At 23.3% G+C, this 16,017-nt stretch overlaps 6 protein-coding genes and 3 non-coding genes across 9 annotated transcripts; 3 read left to right on the plus strand and 6 right to left on the minus strand.

Annotated features, from left to right (window-relative positions):
* Positions 1-759: 759 nt before the first annotated feature.
* Positions 760-1,183, minus strand: PCHAS_0317520. The gene has a single exon (XR_007844651.1). It is a non-coding gene; the product is annotated as a ribonuclease P (non-coding RNA).
* Positions 1,184-1,546: 363 nt separating this feature from the next.
* PCHAS_0317530 lies at positions 1,547-1,667 on the minus strand. Its single transcript, XR_007844652.1, has one exon. It is a non-coding gene; the product is annotated as a Plasmodium RNA of unknown function RUF2 (non-coding RNA).
* Positions 1,668-2,004: 337 nt separating this feature from the next.
* PCHAS_0317540 lies at positions 2,005-2,086 on the minus strand. The gene has a single exon (XR_001678618.1). It is a non-coding gene; the product is annotated as a small nucleolar RNA snoR01 (small nucleolar RNA).
* A 1,594-nt stretch (positions 2,087-3,680) lies between these two features.
* PCHAS_0317600 (saccharopine dehydrogenase, putative) lies at positions 3,681-4,970 on the plus strand (the record flags this gene model as incomplete). The annotated part of the gene is made up of 1 exon (XM_740170.2): positions 3,681-4,970. The coding sequence occupies one exon, from the start codon at positions 3,681-3,683 to the stop codon at positions 4,968-4,970; it is 1,290 nt and encodes a 429-aa protein (XP_745263.2).
* A 1,158-nt stretch (positions 4,971-6,128) lies between these two features.
* On the plus strand, positions 6,129-6,613 carry PCHAS_0317700 (40S ribosomal protein S30, putative; the record flags this gene model as incomplete). The annotated part of the gene is made up of 2 exons (XM_016799924.1): positions 6,129-6,132; positions 6,441-6,613. The coding sequence occupies 2 exons, from the start codon at positions 6,129-6,131 to the stop codon at positions 6,611-6,613; spliced, it is 177 nt and encodes a 58-aa protein (XP_016653232.1).
* Positions 6,614-7,168: 555 nt separating this feature from the next.
* Positions 7,169-7,558, minus strand: PCHAS_0317800 (conserved Plasmodium protein, unknown function; the record flags this gene model as incomplete). Its single annotated transcript, XM_740173.1, has 1 exon — positions 7,169-7,558. The coding sequence occupies one exon, from the start codon at positions 7,556-7,558 to the stop codon at positions 7,169-7,171; it is 390 nt and encodes a 129-aa protein (XP_745266.1).
* A 900-nt stretch (positions 7,559-8,458) lies between these two features.
* Positions 8,459-9,348, plus strand: PCHAS_0317900 (ribosome associated membrane protein RAMP4, putative; the record flags this gene model as incomplete). The annotated part of the gene is made up of 3 exons (XM_016799925.1): positions 8,459-8,464; positions 9,032-9,188; positions 9,296-9,348. The coding sequence occupies 3 exons, from the start codon at positions 8,459-8,461 to the stop codon at positions 9,346-9,348; spliced, it is 216 nt and encodes a 71-aa protein (XP_016653233.1).
* A 512-nt stretch (positions 9,349-9,860) lies between these two features.
* Positions 9,861-10,931, minus strand: PCHAS_0318000 (pseudouridine synthase, putative; the record flags this gene model as incomplete). The annotated part of the gene is made up of 2 exons (XM_016799926.1): positions 9,861-10,327; positions 10,442-10,931. The coding sequence occupies 2 exons, from the start codon at positions 10,929-10,931 to the stop codon at positions 9,861-9,863; spliced, it is 957 nt and encodes a 318-aa protein (XP_016653234.1).
* An 869-nt stretch (positions 10,932-11,800) lies between these two features.
* Positions 11,801-14,419, minus strand: PCHAS_0318100 (replication factor C subunit 1, putative; the record flags this gene model as incomplete). The annotated part of the gene is made up of 1 exon (XM_733505.2): positions 11,801-14,419. One exon carries the CDS (start codon positions 14,417-14,419, stop codon positions 11,801-11,803), a length of 2,619 nt encoding a protein of 872 aa, XP_738598.2.
* Between the last annotated feature and the right edge of the window lie 1,598 nt (positions 14,420-16,017).

The raw sequence follows: 16,017 nt of genomic DNA on the forward strand, positions 1-16,017 counted from the left end.
AAAAAAATTTCTTAAAATTTTTTTTTTTTTTTAAAGGAAAAATATTTACAATAAATAGCCAAATAAATGTAATGAATTATGGAGGCATATTATTTCCTATAATTAAAAAAAGTTATATACTTAATTGATATAATAAAAAACGTAAATATAGAAATATGAATTTAATTTGATTTTAATAATTTTTATTTATAATTTAAACTTTTTTTTGTCATTGTTTAGCATTTGGCTATCCATGAGCGTACCATAATTAATACCATATATTTTTGTTTTTACAAACATAGGGAAAATAAAAGTTAGAAAATTGGTGTTTCATTTTTTATTTGAATTTTTTCAAAGTTTTATAATAAAAATATATGTAATACTTTATTATTTAAATGGTAAAAAATCTATGAAATTAGCTTTATACACAACAAAAAAAAAATAAAATTAATTAACAATAGCAAATGGAGTGAACGTTTGTATATTAAATCAAATCAGTGAATAATAATATAAATATATAATGGGAAAATGAACGAAATAAAAAACAAAAAACTTATTCTTCATTTAGAAGTCTACCTTTAGAAATAAATAGGAAACTATATATGACTCTAAAGGTACATCAGCGAAGTATCGCGCACACATTTATATAATGCAGATATATTATAAGCATTATATTTTGTGATAAAAAAAATATGGTTGAGTTCTTAGAAGATTATACTGTTCTTTGTATGTTTTCATTTCTTTAAAGGCTTTCCCTTTTTTATATTATCCTTATTCTGTTCATATTTTGGAATGAATTTAGGAGTAGTCTGAATTAAGTTATTTTTCTACGACTTCAAAAAAAATTGAAGGAGTTGAAAAACCTCAAAAATCGAACTCACCAATGTATACTTGCTTATTAGCTTTTTCAAAATCATATACATAAATATATATATACATGATTGGCATTTCTGGTAGCTAATTAATATTTGTTCAATATTATTTTTCTCAAAAATATTAATAAAGAAATAAGTATAAAAAAATAATTAATTCTTTTTTTGCAGCATCTCAGACCTTCCTTCCTGTATTTTATTAATTACACAAAATGCATAAAAAAAAAGGGAAGACAGAAAAGGTTATTTTCAAGTCTTTCCCCCCTTGCTTATGACTTTTTAATTTTGTGTATGTATATTTGCAGGATTTTTGAGCTTAAACTCATTCCTCATATATGGAATAGGAAATAAAAAAAAAGGAACTATCCACTTACATGCACCAATATAGTTTTATTCTATTGTTTTTATGCAATTTGGCAAAGTTTTGGATCTAGCAATTTCGACGTCCTCCCATTTTGCAAACAATTTTAAAAAGAACTTCATAACAATTATATGGCTTTCTCTTGTTTATGCATTTTGCACATACGTTTAAATGATTAGGGAACTTTAGACTGATCTGAAAAAAGCAATAAATTAACGAATAGATTATGAAATAAGTATGTATATATGATGCTGCTGAAGTTATAGAAGAGATCAACAAAAGTATATGTCTAATGTATTTTTTAGTTAAAAGTAGGTGCTGTGATATATATGGATTGACACTTTTAAAATTAAAAATTTAAAAAGCCACCGTATATACATTTGTTTTATGAACAAATTTGATGCTATTATTTGTTTAAAAATATTTAAATAAATATTTTCATAATAGCCCTTCGAAATGTTCAATGAATATATTTTTTAGTAATAAAATGAATGGTTTAAAAAAGGGCATATTATTATGTAGATATTAAAATGGTGAAAGAAATGGATAAAATAATTATGAACACGTACATATATATAATGGGTATATACGTACATTTTTCTGAACAGTCAGGTGTAAATAGGGACAGACAAATATATTTTTGCCTTTTTTAGGGCGAAATTATATTTTTTGCACACACAAATGTTCATAAATTAATATGTTAGCTTTCCCTATTATTCCACAAACGCAAATGCAATCCAAATATATATACATACATAATATGGCAATAATTTATATTTTGTATTTTTTAAATAATCAGAACTTCTTAGAGGAGTTATTAAACATTTGATTATTAATCAAAATCTTTTAAAAATATAATTATCATCATTTATATATACAAAACATATCTTGCCTAAATAGTGATAGTATTCTGTTTTTATACAATTTTTATTTTTTTTAAATTTACCTTTAAAAAAGAAGGCTTAGGGCCTTATATTGGTATTATCATCGCTTTCCCATTTTGCCCTCCATATATTCATATTCACTACTTTTTAACATTAAAAAAAACAGTTTTATATGTTACTTGTGATTTCTACAGATTAACTCATTTTGGAAACAAAAAATATGTTATGGCAAATTTATTTCAAAAATAAAACAAAACAAACGAAAAAATGTAAAAAAACATAAATAAAGCATAAATAAATATAAATAAATATAAATAAAAAAATAAAAATAAATATAAAAATGTAGAATAATTTTAATAAAAATGTAAATATAAATTATAAAAGATTAACAAGCGAATACAAAAAAAAATAAAGCCATACAATAAATACTACCATATAATAATGGTGCTAAAAGATGCATAAATAAATGGGAATAGCTTGGCTATCTAATATATGCATAATAAATATGTATTAAAGAAAAGGCTATAAAAAAAATAAAAGCTACTGATCCATATTTTGGCTACGTATTTTGCATACATAAATGGTATAACGGTTTTCGTTGGGAAGTAGAATCCCCTTAGCCATCTGTCGATATTGATAAAAAAAAAATAAATAAGGAAATATTCTTAATATTTAAAGTACAAAAGAGACATTTTTTATCTTTTAGTTGTAACGAAAAAATGAAAAAGTATAAATATAGGATCAAACATAAGTATGTATAAATATGCATACATTTATATGAATATTCGTGGGCTTAAACAATTTTGTATATTCATGTTGCCTTGATGGTTTTATAAGAAAATATTTAAGGTTGTTATTATTATTTTAAAAAAAAAAACAGTTAATTTTTATAATTTTTTTCGTTTTAATTTTTGAAAAGTTTAAAAATATTTTATTGTATTTTTATAAGGGGACAAACACTTTATAGTATAACCGAAAAATATGTAGGATGGATATATTACAACTATCATAGTATACATTTTAAATATAGTTATATATAATTAAATATTTTATAAGGTGTATATATGTTTATAACATATTTATTCGCATTTTGTTTAAGATTAAATATGCACTATGTCAAATTGTTGAATATTTTTATGTATAAATTATTTGTGTAAAATAATTCTGACTTGTATTTTTTTTTAATAAAATATATTTTTTGCACATAGACATATTATTATTATTTTGTGACAATAAAATATACGCTTGTATATATATTAAAAATATTTTGTTAAAAGGTAATTAATCGATGATTTGTTTTTATAACTTATGAATAATTAATTTTTGTTTAATTTATGTTTTGTATGTATTTAAAATTTTAAGTAATAAAGGGGAATGTGCAATGGTATATTTTTCAAATTTAAAAAATATTTTTTTTTCAATTCAACATTATTATAGTATATATAATTGTATACAAAATTAATAAGTCAAAGTACGATTTGTTTGGCAAAGTATATGTAGACAGGTGTATTTATTTATACAAGCTTGTAAGGGAAAATTACGTAGACAATCTGAAAAGTTATTTATTTGTTAATAGAGAGAAGGATGAGTTTAAAACAGTATGACATTCTTTTGCTTGGTAGTACAGGATATACTGGGGAAATGGTTTTAGAATATTTATTGGAAAATTATGAAATAAAAATAAAAACTGATAAATTAAAAATATTATGTGGTGTTAGAAATGTAAATAAGCTTAATAATATTTTATTAAAAATAAAAGAAAGGATAAATGTAGAATGTATTGATAAAATAAATATAAAAGAATGTGATGTCGAAAATTATGAATCTATTTTAAATTGTGCTACATTATGTAAAGTAGCAATAAGTACGGTAGGACCATATGGAAAATATGGATATACTATAGTTAAGGCATGTATAGATGGATCTTGTGACTATTTAGATGCTTGTGGGGAACATGATTTTATTTTAAATGTATATAAAGAATATAATAAAATAGCTAAAGAAAAAGAATTAAAAATTATACACAGTGCTTCGTTTATATCAGCTATAAGTGATTTAGGAAATTTAATTATACAAGAAGAATTTGAAAAAAAATATAAAAGTGCATGTCCTTATGTTCGGATTCGACTATCCTCTGAGGGTAGTAATTATCGAACAGTTGGAAAAGCTACATTAAAAAGTTATTTATTATTTAAAAAAACGGTAGGAAATAAATATAATAAATATTATTTATGTCAAGATGGTGATAGTAATAGTGATTGTGTGAAGTGGGAAGATAAACATAAAACTCAAAACTTTTGTTATGAAAAAGAATTTGGTTACTGTTTTGACACAACCTATTCTATGGTTGAAGAGACATATGTGTTATGGTCTAACTACCTACTTAATTATAAATATGGAAAAAATTTAGTAATAGATTATAAACAATATGATTCAGATTTGTCTTATTTTAGTTATATGATAAAAGTAGGATTATTTTATATTAATAGTTTTTTTAGCAATTTTACTTTTATTGATTATTTGTTAGACAAATATGTTGATAACTTTCATAAAGTTAAAACATCTAGCGAATTAAAAAAATGTAATTGGAAATGTACCATAGTTGGTGAGTCAGAAAATGATAATATATCTAATACCGATATTTTAAAGAAGGACGAACAGAATAAACAGGTTGTCTTAAATTTTCAGGGGAAAAATGAAGACCCAGGATATTTATTAACAGCTAAAATAATGTCAGAAGCTGCAATTTCGCTAGTTGAAAATAAAACAGATTTGAATACAAACTTTGGAGTAATGTCTGTGTCAGTAGGTCTTGGTTGGACTCTTATTGACCGATTAAAACAAGCAGCAATCAGCATAACAATAGATAAATAAAAAAAAGGATGGGAATAAAGTAAAATTCCGAATTGTTTAAGATTGAAGGGTGTATGAAATATGTGCATCGCTATACTGTTCCGATTAAAAAAGAAATTATTTTTATCCGTTAAGACCCGACAATAATGTCATTAAAACATGCATAGCAAATTTTGTGCAATTTTTTCAGACTATGTAAGTATATGTGTGGGGGGTGGTACCCCGTAAAGGTCTCAAATTAACAGACCGTTTTACAGACATAAATTGTATATAAAATTAAATTCCTATTTGCATATATAATTTTTAGTGGGCATACTATATGTCATGTTGTTATATACTTGTATTATTTGTATGTTTATTTTTTGCATTTTTTTAATATTTATAATTGTATGAAAATATGGAAAATCTACAAAATTGTATTATTTTTTATTAAGCTTTTTTTTTTAATAAAAAAAGTATAAACATTTTTATTTTGTCATACCATTAGTAGGTATACACTCTTAACCCTTAACAATATATTGTTAAATATGAAATGTTTTAATTTTTGAAATAGTCAATATTAATAATATTTATTATTTAAAGGTTAGAGAATATTTTTTTGAAAAATAGGAGGTACCTTTTTTTATATTTCATGGGGAAAATAATGATAGTAGCAAATTTGCACTTAATAATAAATGGGTATAAAATTAAAAAAAAAAAAATACAATTTCTATATAACATATTAACACTATTGTATATGGCACTAATGGGGGGACTATACGCCCATAAATTGTATATAAAAAATGTATAAAAAAATGTATATATATTATTATATATATAATTGATACAAAGAAATGAAAAGTCACCGCATAATTGCAATATTAAATATATCCACTGCATATGTATTTTGACATATGGTATGAAAATATTCGGTACGGGGAAAAATAAAAATATTATGTATATAAGGGCAAACATATTTAATTAATTTTAAAACACTTTTACAAATATTAGGGAATGAATAAAATTGCCTATTGCTTATAAAAATAAATTATAGAAAGGTGAATTTTTTATATAAATATAAATTTGTAAAATTATGAAATATATAAAAAAAAATTTATAAAAAGGTTTACAGCTTAATCGTAAAACAAATATAAACATTTTATATACTTACAGTATTTAATTAAAAAACAAATATTAACAATGGGTAAGTTTTAGAGCGATTTATATTTTATGTAAAATATTGTAATAATTTTATTGTATTTGTTTTATGTATTTAAAAATGTATTACAAGTAGGAGGTTACATCCTATGTATTGTGTTTGTCGTATATTATACTGTTTGAAAATAAAGCGGTTTGCATATACTTGTACTTGTATTTGCATTTGCATTTATGTGGGAAATATATTGTGAATGCATGGCTGGGTTTGCATTTGCTGGCATTTTGGCTGATATAAAAATAAATATAATACTGATGCATTGTTTAAATATTTTTTTTTTTTTTTTTTTATTTTAGGAAAAGTACATGGATCATTAGCAAGAGCTGGTAAGGTCAAAAACCAAACCCCTAAGGCTCCCAAATTAAGTAAAGGAAGAAGATTAACTGGTCGTGCAAAAAAGAGACAGTTATACAACAAAAGGTTTTCTGATTCCATAGGAAGAAAGAAAGGACCTAACTCAAGAGTATAATAGTTTATGCACACAAGCGTGTATATATTGTATGCATATTTGTAGGATGATTTTTTTTTTTTTTCCATTATTTTTTTATGGAATTTATTTTTCATACTTAAATAATGAGCGATAGAATTGAAATACGAATATGTGACATACCTACATTTATATATTCATTTTTGAACATGCTTATTTAAAAAACTATTTTAAGTTTTGACGAAATTGTAAAGAACATATTTTAAAAAATAAACTAAAAAAGTAATAATAAAAAAACTAGGGTTATATAGCTAACATATTTTAATATAAAATATGTTTAAATTATATGACTAAAATGAAAATATAATACATAACTAATGCATTATTTTTTTTTTTCATGTCCTATGATCATATTGTAAAGGTGTGAACAAATACAAAACGAAAAAAAACAAAAACAAATATGAAAAGGTAAAAATTTTAATGGTTAATTAAAAAATATGGTGACTAATTTTAATTAATATTTTATCCTTTAATTAGTTTTATTATGGGGAGGTCCTATAAATATTTACATTTTTTGATAGCGAAATAATATGTATATTAATTTTCTTTCTTGTTATTTTGGGAAGCCCTTTTTTTATTTTCAAGTTCGATAAGATTTTTCTTTTCCTTTTCTTTTATTTCATTAATAATATTAGACTTGGTATTTTCTTGTGAATTATTATAAAAATGTAAAGCAAGAACAGCAGACAAAAGTAAATAAAAACTTATCGATGAAAAAGTTATATTCTTTTCAAATGCTACCATATTCCAAAAATAGTCTTGTTGATTTGAAGAGTCGTTTATTTTTTTTTTTTGTTTTTCATTTTTATCGGCAGTCGAATGGTTATGTCTTTTTATTGTAATAAAATTAATTGGACTACAATTTTTTTTTTTTTTTAAAAATAATAGCGTATTATAATTTCGTATTTTAAGCATATACTTAATCATAGTTGTAGGGGCAATAAAATAGCAGAACAAAATTAGGCTTGCCTATGATATAATAAAATAATTGCTAAGCAATTATGCATATAAAATAGTCTTTGAATGGTAAAGGAGTATAAATGTTGTAAATATGTCTGGGTATGATAGCTAAATAAGTTGATAAACTATGAGTTAATTGATTTATTGTGTGTAGATAGTTTTTAATAAGCATTTCAAATAAAGCAAAAAATAGTATATAGCTAAAAATTAAAACATGATTTTATTTTGAATTAAGGTTATATGATTATATATACATATTTATATTTGAATAAATTTTAAGCTAATTTGTTTTAAAGAATAATTTATTTTTGATATATTAAATTAAAAAAAAAATGCTACCCTAAGTATTTTTCCATAATTATTTAATTGGAATATCTCTTAAAAAAAATATATTATATAATTAAAAATGTATTAACAATTATTTTTTAACAGGTTAACATAAGGAAACAAAAAAAATAATAATTTACATAATTATTAAAAAAATATCATATATAAGCATATGAAAAATTAAAAAAAAAATTGAAGTCATATTTGATATGCATATTATTTTCGGGCGAGGATACAAAATTACAAAAAAATGAAAATGCTAAAAAAAAAGTGGCGACCAAATTTTTAAAACTTGCTAACCTAGAATAAAAAAAAAAAAAAAAAAATAATAATAAAAGAATAAAAGAATAACCTGAGACTATTTTCCAATAAAAAATTATTGTTTAAATAAAATAATATCATTATAATATAAAAAAGAAAATTATAATTTAATCTATTATTTAAATTATTTCCAAATATAAGATATACCCCCAACTTTAGTTTTAAAAATATTTTTTTTTAAAAGCTTATAAAATAAATTAATAATATTAAACTAACAAAATGAAGGTAAGTAAAAAACTTAAAATATATGAAAACAAGCTTACAAAAAAATTTTGAATAATATGAGTATATCCATTACAACAATATGTAGTGAATTTATTTTAATTTTTAATGCGTTGAAAATAGGGAATTATTTTATCTTATTTATTTGTTTACTCTGATTTACAACCTGTTTAACTCTATGCATGCTTTAAAATTGAACATTCATAATAAGCTTATTGTTTTATGCTATGCATATAAATTATTTTGCGTTAATATATTTATATTTTTTGTAACCAATATTACATGATTTGAGTATTAACTATTTGTGGGTCTCAAGATTATGGGCGGCGCTCATTTTGATAGTTTACAAAGAGAGCTGCTTAAAAATGCTTGAAAACTGCTTGAAAAATGCTTGAAAATTGCTTGAAAATTGCTTGAAATTTTCTTGAAAAAATGCTTGAAAAATATTTGAAAAAAAAAAATTTTATTACAGACTACATGCCGTGGTTATAACAAATACATAGGCAGACAAACATTTGCGGCAAAAATGTGGCTCTCTATACATTTTGGTATGAATTAATTTTTTTGTAGGTACCAACCAATAGAAAAATAGTTAAAAAAGTCGAAACCTTTGACAACAATATAACAAATCGAGGAAATGTCCCAACTTCAGTTGCAAAAAAAGGAAAGAAATATCCAGTAGGCCCTATACTACTTGGAATATTTATTTTTGTTGTAATCGGATCAGGTAATAATCCATAAATATTTTTATTTTTTATACAATCTATGAATATGCTTTATTTTGTCATAAATTTACAGTTTTAGAGATATATTAATTTTTTTTTTTTTTTTTAGTTGTTATTCAAATTTTGAATATATTCAACAGATCAAATAGTTACTATTATTGAAACTGGCATTTGTTTTGTGTTCTTTTATTTCAAATGAATAAATTGTTGAGTCTTGAAGATGATAAAAAAAAAATATGAATGATTTATATATGTATTGTGCATTATATTAAGAAGAATATGCATCCAATTTTATGTCGTATTTAGTTTTTATTTATTTTGCCATTTTTGAAATGTGCTTTATAACATGTATGCGCTTTTAATTGTTTAAACTTATAATATGAGTAAACGATAAAACTGATAAAATAAATGTCTGTTCACATAAATTGATAAAATAGAGATTGTATTATTTAAAAAAAAATATAGCTAGTTTTGTAGCTACAAATATTAGTTAGTTAAAAAAAAAAAAAAAAAAAATATAGCTTGTACATGTACATATGTAAAGTTAAGCATAATTTTTTATGTACATAAAATACTTAAAAAAAAAAATAACAAAATAAAACATGCACAGTCATATATATTATATGTATATATGCATATGTGTGTGCGATTTGGAGGGTGACATAATTTTTAGTTTAAAAATCTCGTGTCTTTAAACTTGTTATTTCCTTTTTTGTTAATTCTCTATATTGTTTGGGTAAGCGTATATTTTTTAGTGTAACATTTTCAAAGGCAGTTCTTTTTATTTTAATTATTGGTTGATTTATTTGTTGAAACATTTTTCTAATTTGCCTATTTCTTCCTTCTTTTATACTAATATTTAATACACTTATTTTTTTAATTTGATTTTGTATTTTTACATTTTCTTCTCTAAGAACTTCAATGAGAGCAGGTTGTGTTTTTTGGTTTTTTTTTTTACTATCATATTCATCTTTTAAATATACACCGTCAGCTAGCGTTTTAAGAGCATCCATTCGTACAGGGCCTTCAATATGTATCATATATTTCCTTACTCGTTCATATTTTGGATGTGTTAATTTGTTTATCCAGGCATACTCATTTGTTAAGAGTAGAACTCCAGAGGTGTTTCGATCTAATCTGCCTACATTGTACAATATCAAAATGGAAAAAAATGAATAAATAAATAAATAAAATAAACTATTTTTAGATAGACGGTACAATAAAAAAAATTATCAAACATATTAGCAATACTAACCAACGGATACTATACGATATTTTTGTAATAAGTCATCGGGAAAAATGGAAAATATAGATTTTCTATCTTTTTCGTCCTGATTTGTACATAACAATCCTTTAGGTTTATGTAAGACAATCCATTTGTATGTGCTTTGATTAGTACTAGAACTGTTATAATTATTTATAATTTTTTTAATATTTTGTAAGTTAATTTTTTTATCATTAACTTTTATTTGATCTTTGGCTATATCAACATGTGTACCTGGATTTAAAACGACTTTGTTATTAATTTTTATGTTGGCATTTTGTATAAACTTATCTGCTTTCCTTCGAGAAATATTATTATTGATTGAAATTAATTTGTTTAGTCTTATTATATTTTCATTTTTGTTACAGTTTGTTTGTAGAACAGTAAAGGTACGGTATTGTTTTATACATATAAATAAAAGTAAAAGCAAATAAAGGAATAGTATAGATTTCTTGGAATAAGGATTGAATATTTTTTTCATCGATTTTTTACAAGAATGAAATGGTAGTAGTAATGAAATATTTTTATATGCATGTTTATATACAATTGTGTGAGAGTATTGATGAACTAATTTCTTATGAGAAATTTGGATTTATCCTCCTTTTTATTTCTTATCATTGTGCTTGCTACTTGCCTATATGTATGACAAATGGGGGTTCTTAAAAATGTAGAAAATTATCCATATATAGTTTTCCAAATTAGTGGAATAATTTTTTTATATTTTTTCCCAATATATGTAAGTCAAAATGGAATGCAGAAAGTCAGGAGATCAGGGGAATACACCCATTTTTGAAAAAAATAAAAAAATAAAAAAATAAAAATAATGTTATATGAATATATTTTTTATTTTATGATCTTACAAAATAGGAAATGAATTATTATTTTTAAAACAGGCACGTAATGGTCATATTGAATTTACAAAAGTAGATGGCAATTGCGATTGTATATATAAAAAATTTGTATGGCAATTTAAAGTATGGTTAAAAAAAAATTGGGCATTGATAAAAAAAGTAAGGATTTAATATCTTATTTAAAAGAGAAAAAAAAGTTTAGTTATTATGCTAAATTTAGAACATGTATATGTATTTTTTTAAAATATGAAAAAAATATTATTCGCCAAAATTTGAAAAGTGTGTGTAAAATGGGCATATAAAATGGTATACATTATTTATGTTTAAATATAGATAGCATTTTATATTATAAATTAAAAAGAGAGATAAGAAATAAAATTATGAAAAAAATAAAATTTGTCAATTTCAAAGTTAAGTAAAAAAACAAAAAAAAGTGGTGTCTATGAAAATGGAGTTTATAAAATAGAATATAGTGCCATGATATTTTATAGATTTATTATTATTTTTTTTTGGAAGCTTTTGGTTTTGTAGTTGATTTATTTTTTTTATCAAGTTTAGTTTTAACTAAAGCATCATCATCTTTGTCTTCTTTCGAGTCACTTAAATCGTCTATATCTTCATCTAGTTCATCTTCATTATTTTTATAAGCTGATTTTTTATCAATCGATTTAAGACTTTTTTTAACAGCATTGGGATCGTTTTTAACAACATGAGTTGCATTATATTGTCGAGTAAAAGCTGCTTTGACTTTGGAATCTAATTTATCATATAAATTTTCTTGTGTTGGTAATCTTAAAGATGGTATATTTTCAATTACCATTTCTTTTGTAATATTATATTCTTCCATCAATTGTACAGACTCGTTTATATTATTTTTTTGTAGTGGTACAACAATTTTATAATATATATAATTTAGGAATCCACTAGTTATCATATATTTTGGATAAACATTAAGTTTGTAAGATAAATTAAAACATAATTCATTTAATAATCTTTTATTTTTATTAAATGTTGATATTTTTCCAAAAGCAGATGGGAAATTTATTCTACCTTGCATAAATGATTTTAAAGCCCTTATTCTCATAACAGGGCATACACAAGATAAGATTGAAAAGTGGGGCAACAATGAATAATCCATAGTTGTTTTTAAATTATATTTAATTCTTTCTGCTAAAGATAAATCATATGATATTTGTGCAAAGGTATTCCATTTATTCATAGAATTAGGTGATTTATCATTATCGTTAAAAATATTTGTATAATTTTCACTTATAAAATATGGTATCAATTCATAATCTACAAAAAATAGATCCATAATTTCTCTTATTTTTAATTTTGATGATTCATGAAAATTTAATAATTTGAGTGTTATTTCGAAAGGGTTTGCTAATGATTGTACATTTTTATTTGAATTGTTAATATCTTTTTTTATATCTAAAAATTGTATTCTTTTATATGTTCTAGATAATAATTGTAAAGCATTAAGTATTTGTCTTATGTCCCCATTTGAGCTTTCCCATAATAATTCTAAAGCATTTGGTTCCATCATAAGATTTTCTTTTTTACAGATTTCTAATAATCTTTTAACTACACTATTTTTATTTGGTGTTGTAAATTTTAAATCATAGCATTTATTAGCTAGTGTTCTCATTTTACTATTTTGTCTATCATTACATATACATATGATTGGGCATTTGGTTTTTTCTATTAATTTTAATATAGCGGAACTACCACCTTTATCACCACTAGACATTCCATCAACCTCATCCATAATAATACAAGTTTTTTTCAAGCTTTTATTATTTAATGAAGTAATAGAGTATCCTCCTGTAGCCATTTCTCCAATCTTTTCAACAGCTGCTTTATTTCTTTCATCAGATGCATTGAATTCTATAACATTATATCCTGAACTTTGTGAAACGATTTTTGCAGTAGTTGTTTTTCCTATTCCAGCAGGACCACTTAATAATGCACATCTTGCATTTACATTTTCAAAGGTTCCTCTAAAAGTTTTAGTAACTTGTTTTTTTAATCCCTTAATACATACATCATCCCAACTTGATAACCATGATTGTAATTTAAAAACATTTTGAGTATTCCCTACTAAGTCTTCAATTTTAGTAGGCTTATATTTATCTACCCATAATTGATTTAAAATTGGTGATCCATTTTGGTTATGATTTGTGTTAGCAAAGTTCGAGTATTCTTTCTCATCTTTAATATTTTTATTTGGTATGTTATTAGTTTCGATATTATTATGTTGACTTTGTGAGTTATCATTTTTTTCTTTTGGAAGAAGTTCTAGTAACTCTTCTTCATTTAATATTTTAATTATAGTTTTAGGTTGTTTAGAAAGTTCATAAGCTTTTTGATACTTTTTACCTTCACTGTATAATCGTCCATCTTCTAAATATTCACCATGTATAAGATAGTGTGTTTTTGAAGAGACAGCAGACATGACACTACCTCCATGTTCTTTAATTTTACTTTGTAGCTCATCTCTAGTAAAAGATTTGAAAACACCTGTAAGAACAAATTTTTTATTTATAAAAGGTAAATAGTCAAAATTTTGAGAGACATCATTTTCATTTTTGGGTAAAAGAATACAATCTTCGATGGATGCATGTTTTTTTTTGAATCTATTTTGTTCTAATAGATCTGAATCATGACTTCTTTCTCTTTTTGGATTTGTTGATACATTTTTTGATCCTGTTTCGATTATTTTAAAATAGTCATCAACATTTTCAAGGGGTATTTTCTTTCCTTCGTTATTTCGTGTATTGTTGGTACTGGTGCTTGAATTATTTGAAGTTTGTGTTTTTCCTGTATTTTTTGGAACTGGTTTAAAATATGAGGATATATCATAATATGCAGGTTTTTTTGATGTATTTTTTTCAAAGGATTTGTTAGTTGTACTTTTAGTAGTAGAACTTCCTTTTTCTTGTTCTTCATCACTGTCATCTTTAATCTCAACAACACTTTTTGCATCGGAATTATTCATCATATCATTATCATCATCGTCGTCAAATAAATTATCTGAAACTTTTTTCAAACGTTTTTTTTTCCTCCCCTCATCACTACTATTGTCGCTAAATAAATTTTTTTCTTTTGAACTCATTGGGATGCGCGCACACACACCGTGGAATATAAGAGGAATAAAAAAAAATTATAAAATTAAAAAATTAAAAAAATTACAAAAATAAATCGCAAAATAATAATTAAAAAGAATAAAATGGTATATAAATAATGCTTGCAAATTATGTATATATTTATAAGTGTAAAGTGTAAAATTTTTTTAAAATATTATGTATGTTTATTGAGAAAAATTATGGGGATGACAAAGGGAATATTATATAGCCAATTTAAAAGGCCATCACTATGCACATGCGAAAATCGGGAAAGGAAAAACGAGCATTTAAAGGATAAGAAAAAATACGCACATTATTTTGTCATGTATTATTATTATTTATTGCTTGCTTCATGTGTAATGGGAATTTATTTTTTTGCCATTTCGCCCGACTTGGCAATACATGGAGAGTGTATATATTTTTTGAAATTCCTTTAAGCCTTAAAAGCGAAAGATAAATATGCGACGATATAAAGACCATTCCTTTTAATCGTGTTTTCCAAAAAATATTATTTTTATTATATTATACTATATTTTGTTTACAATTTGTCGGGAGTTTTTGGATATGTAATAAAATTTTTTTTTGAGCGCGATTTGTGGTTATTTGCAAATGATGCGAATATAAAATGTTATTTTCCACATAAATTTTTTTTTTTTGAATGTTTTGGTCTTATTTTTCGAAAGCTATAATTAAAAGGAGTAAAGAAATGTAATGCATAATGTGTATAAGTATATAATATTATATTTTTTTTATATTATAAAATATTTTTTTCTGAATTTTTTTAAATTTATTTATATTATAATGTGTAAGATTAAAAATGATGTGCTTATTTTTTGTCTAACACTATGATATATTATATGCATACCCAAAGATAGTAGATATAAAACTATTATGGTATTACGAGGTTTCTTTTATTTTCTCTCTTTGCATGTGCTGTTCTTTTCAAAAAAGGCACATGCATAATATGTATAATATACATATATAATAATCATTTTTTATCTTTTATATATAGTCTTTAAAAGGGGAAAGCAAATACCTTTTTACATGGAAGTGTTGTGTGCACTACCTCTATACTGCTCAGCATTCATTAAGTTAATAATTTGGTGTTTTATATGGTTCTTCAAATTATCAGAAATAGCAAACAAGTAGTGGGAACAGTTTTTATATAGTTATTTTTTTATGGGTATACGAAAACGATAAATAGTATAAGGGAATATATTTATAATAAAACAAGGCATATAAAGATGGCAACAATACAACTATTTTACATATAATAATGTTGTGATAGTCATTTTTTAAATAATTTCGAATAAAATTTTACGTACTATTATAGTTTTGGAAAAGCATTTTATGATTGCTTTTTGTGTAATTATTTAAATTGTCAACATATTTTTTTGTCAACCTATTTTTTTGTCAACCTATTTTTTTGTCAACATATTTGTTGTCTACTTAAGTATCAGTTTATTAGTAAGGTCATTCCAACTATTTTTGTTACTGTCTATTAGTGTTATGAACTTATAATGGGGATATAACTTTTCAGTATATATATTAAGAAGCATACATTTATTCATCATGTTTTACATTTTTT

Source organism: Plasmodium chabaudi (assembly GCF_900002335.3).
Source record: "Plasmodium chabaudi chabaudi strain AS genome assembly, chromosome: 3".
Classification (NCBI taxonomy): domain Eukaryota; phylum Apicomplexa; class Aconoidasida; order Haemosporida; family Plasmodiidae; genus Plasmodium; species Plasmodium chabaudi.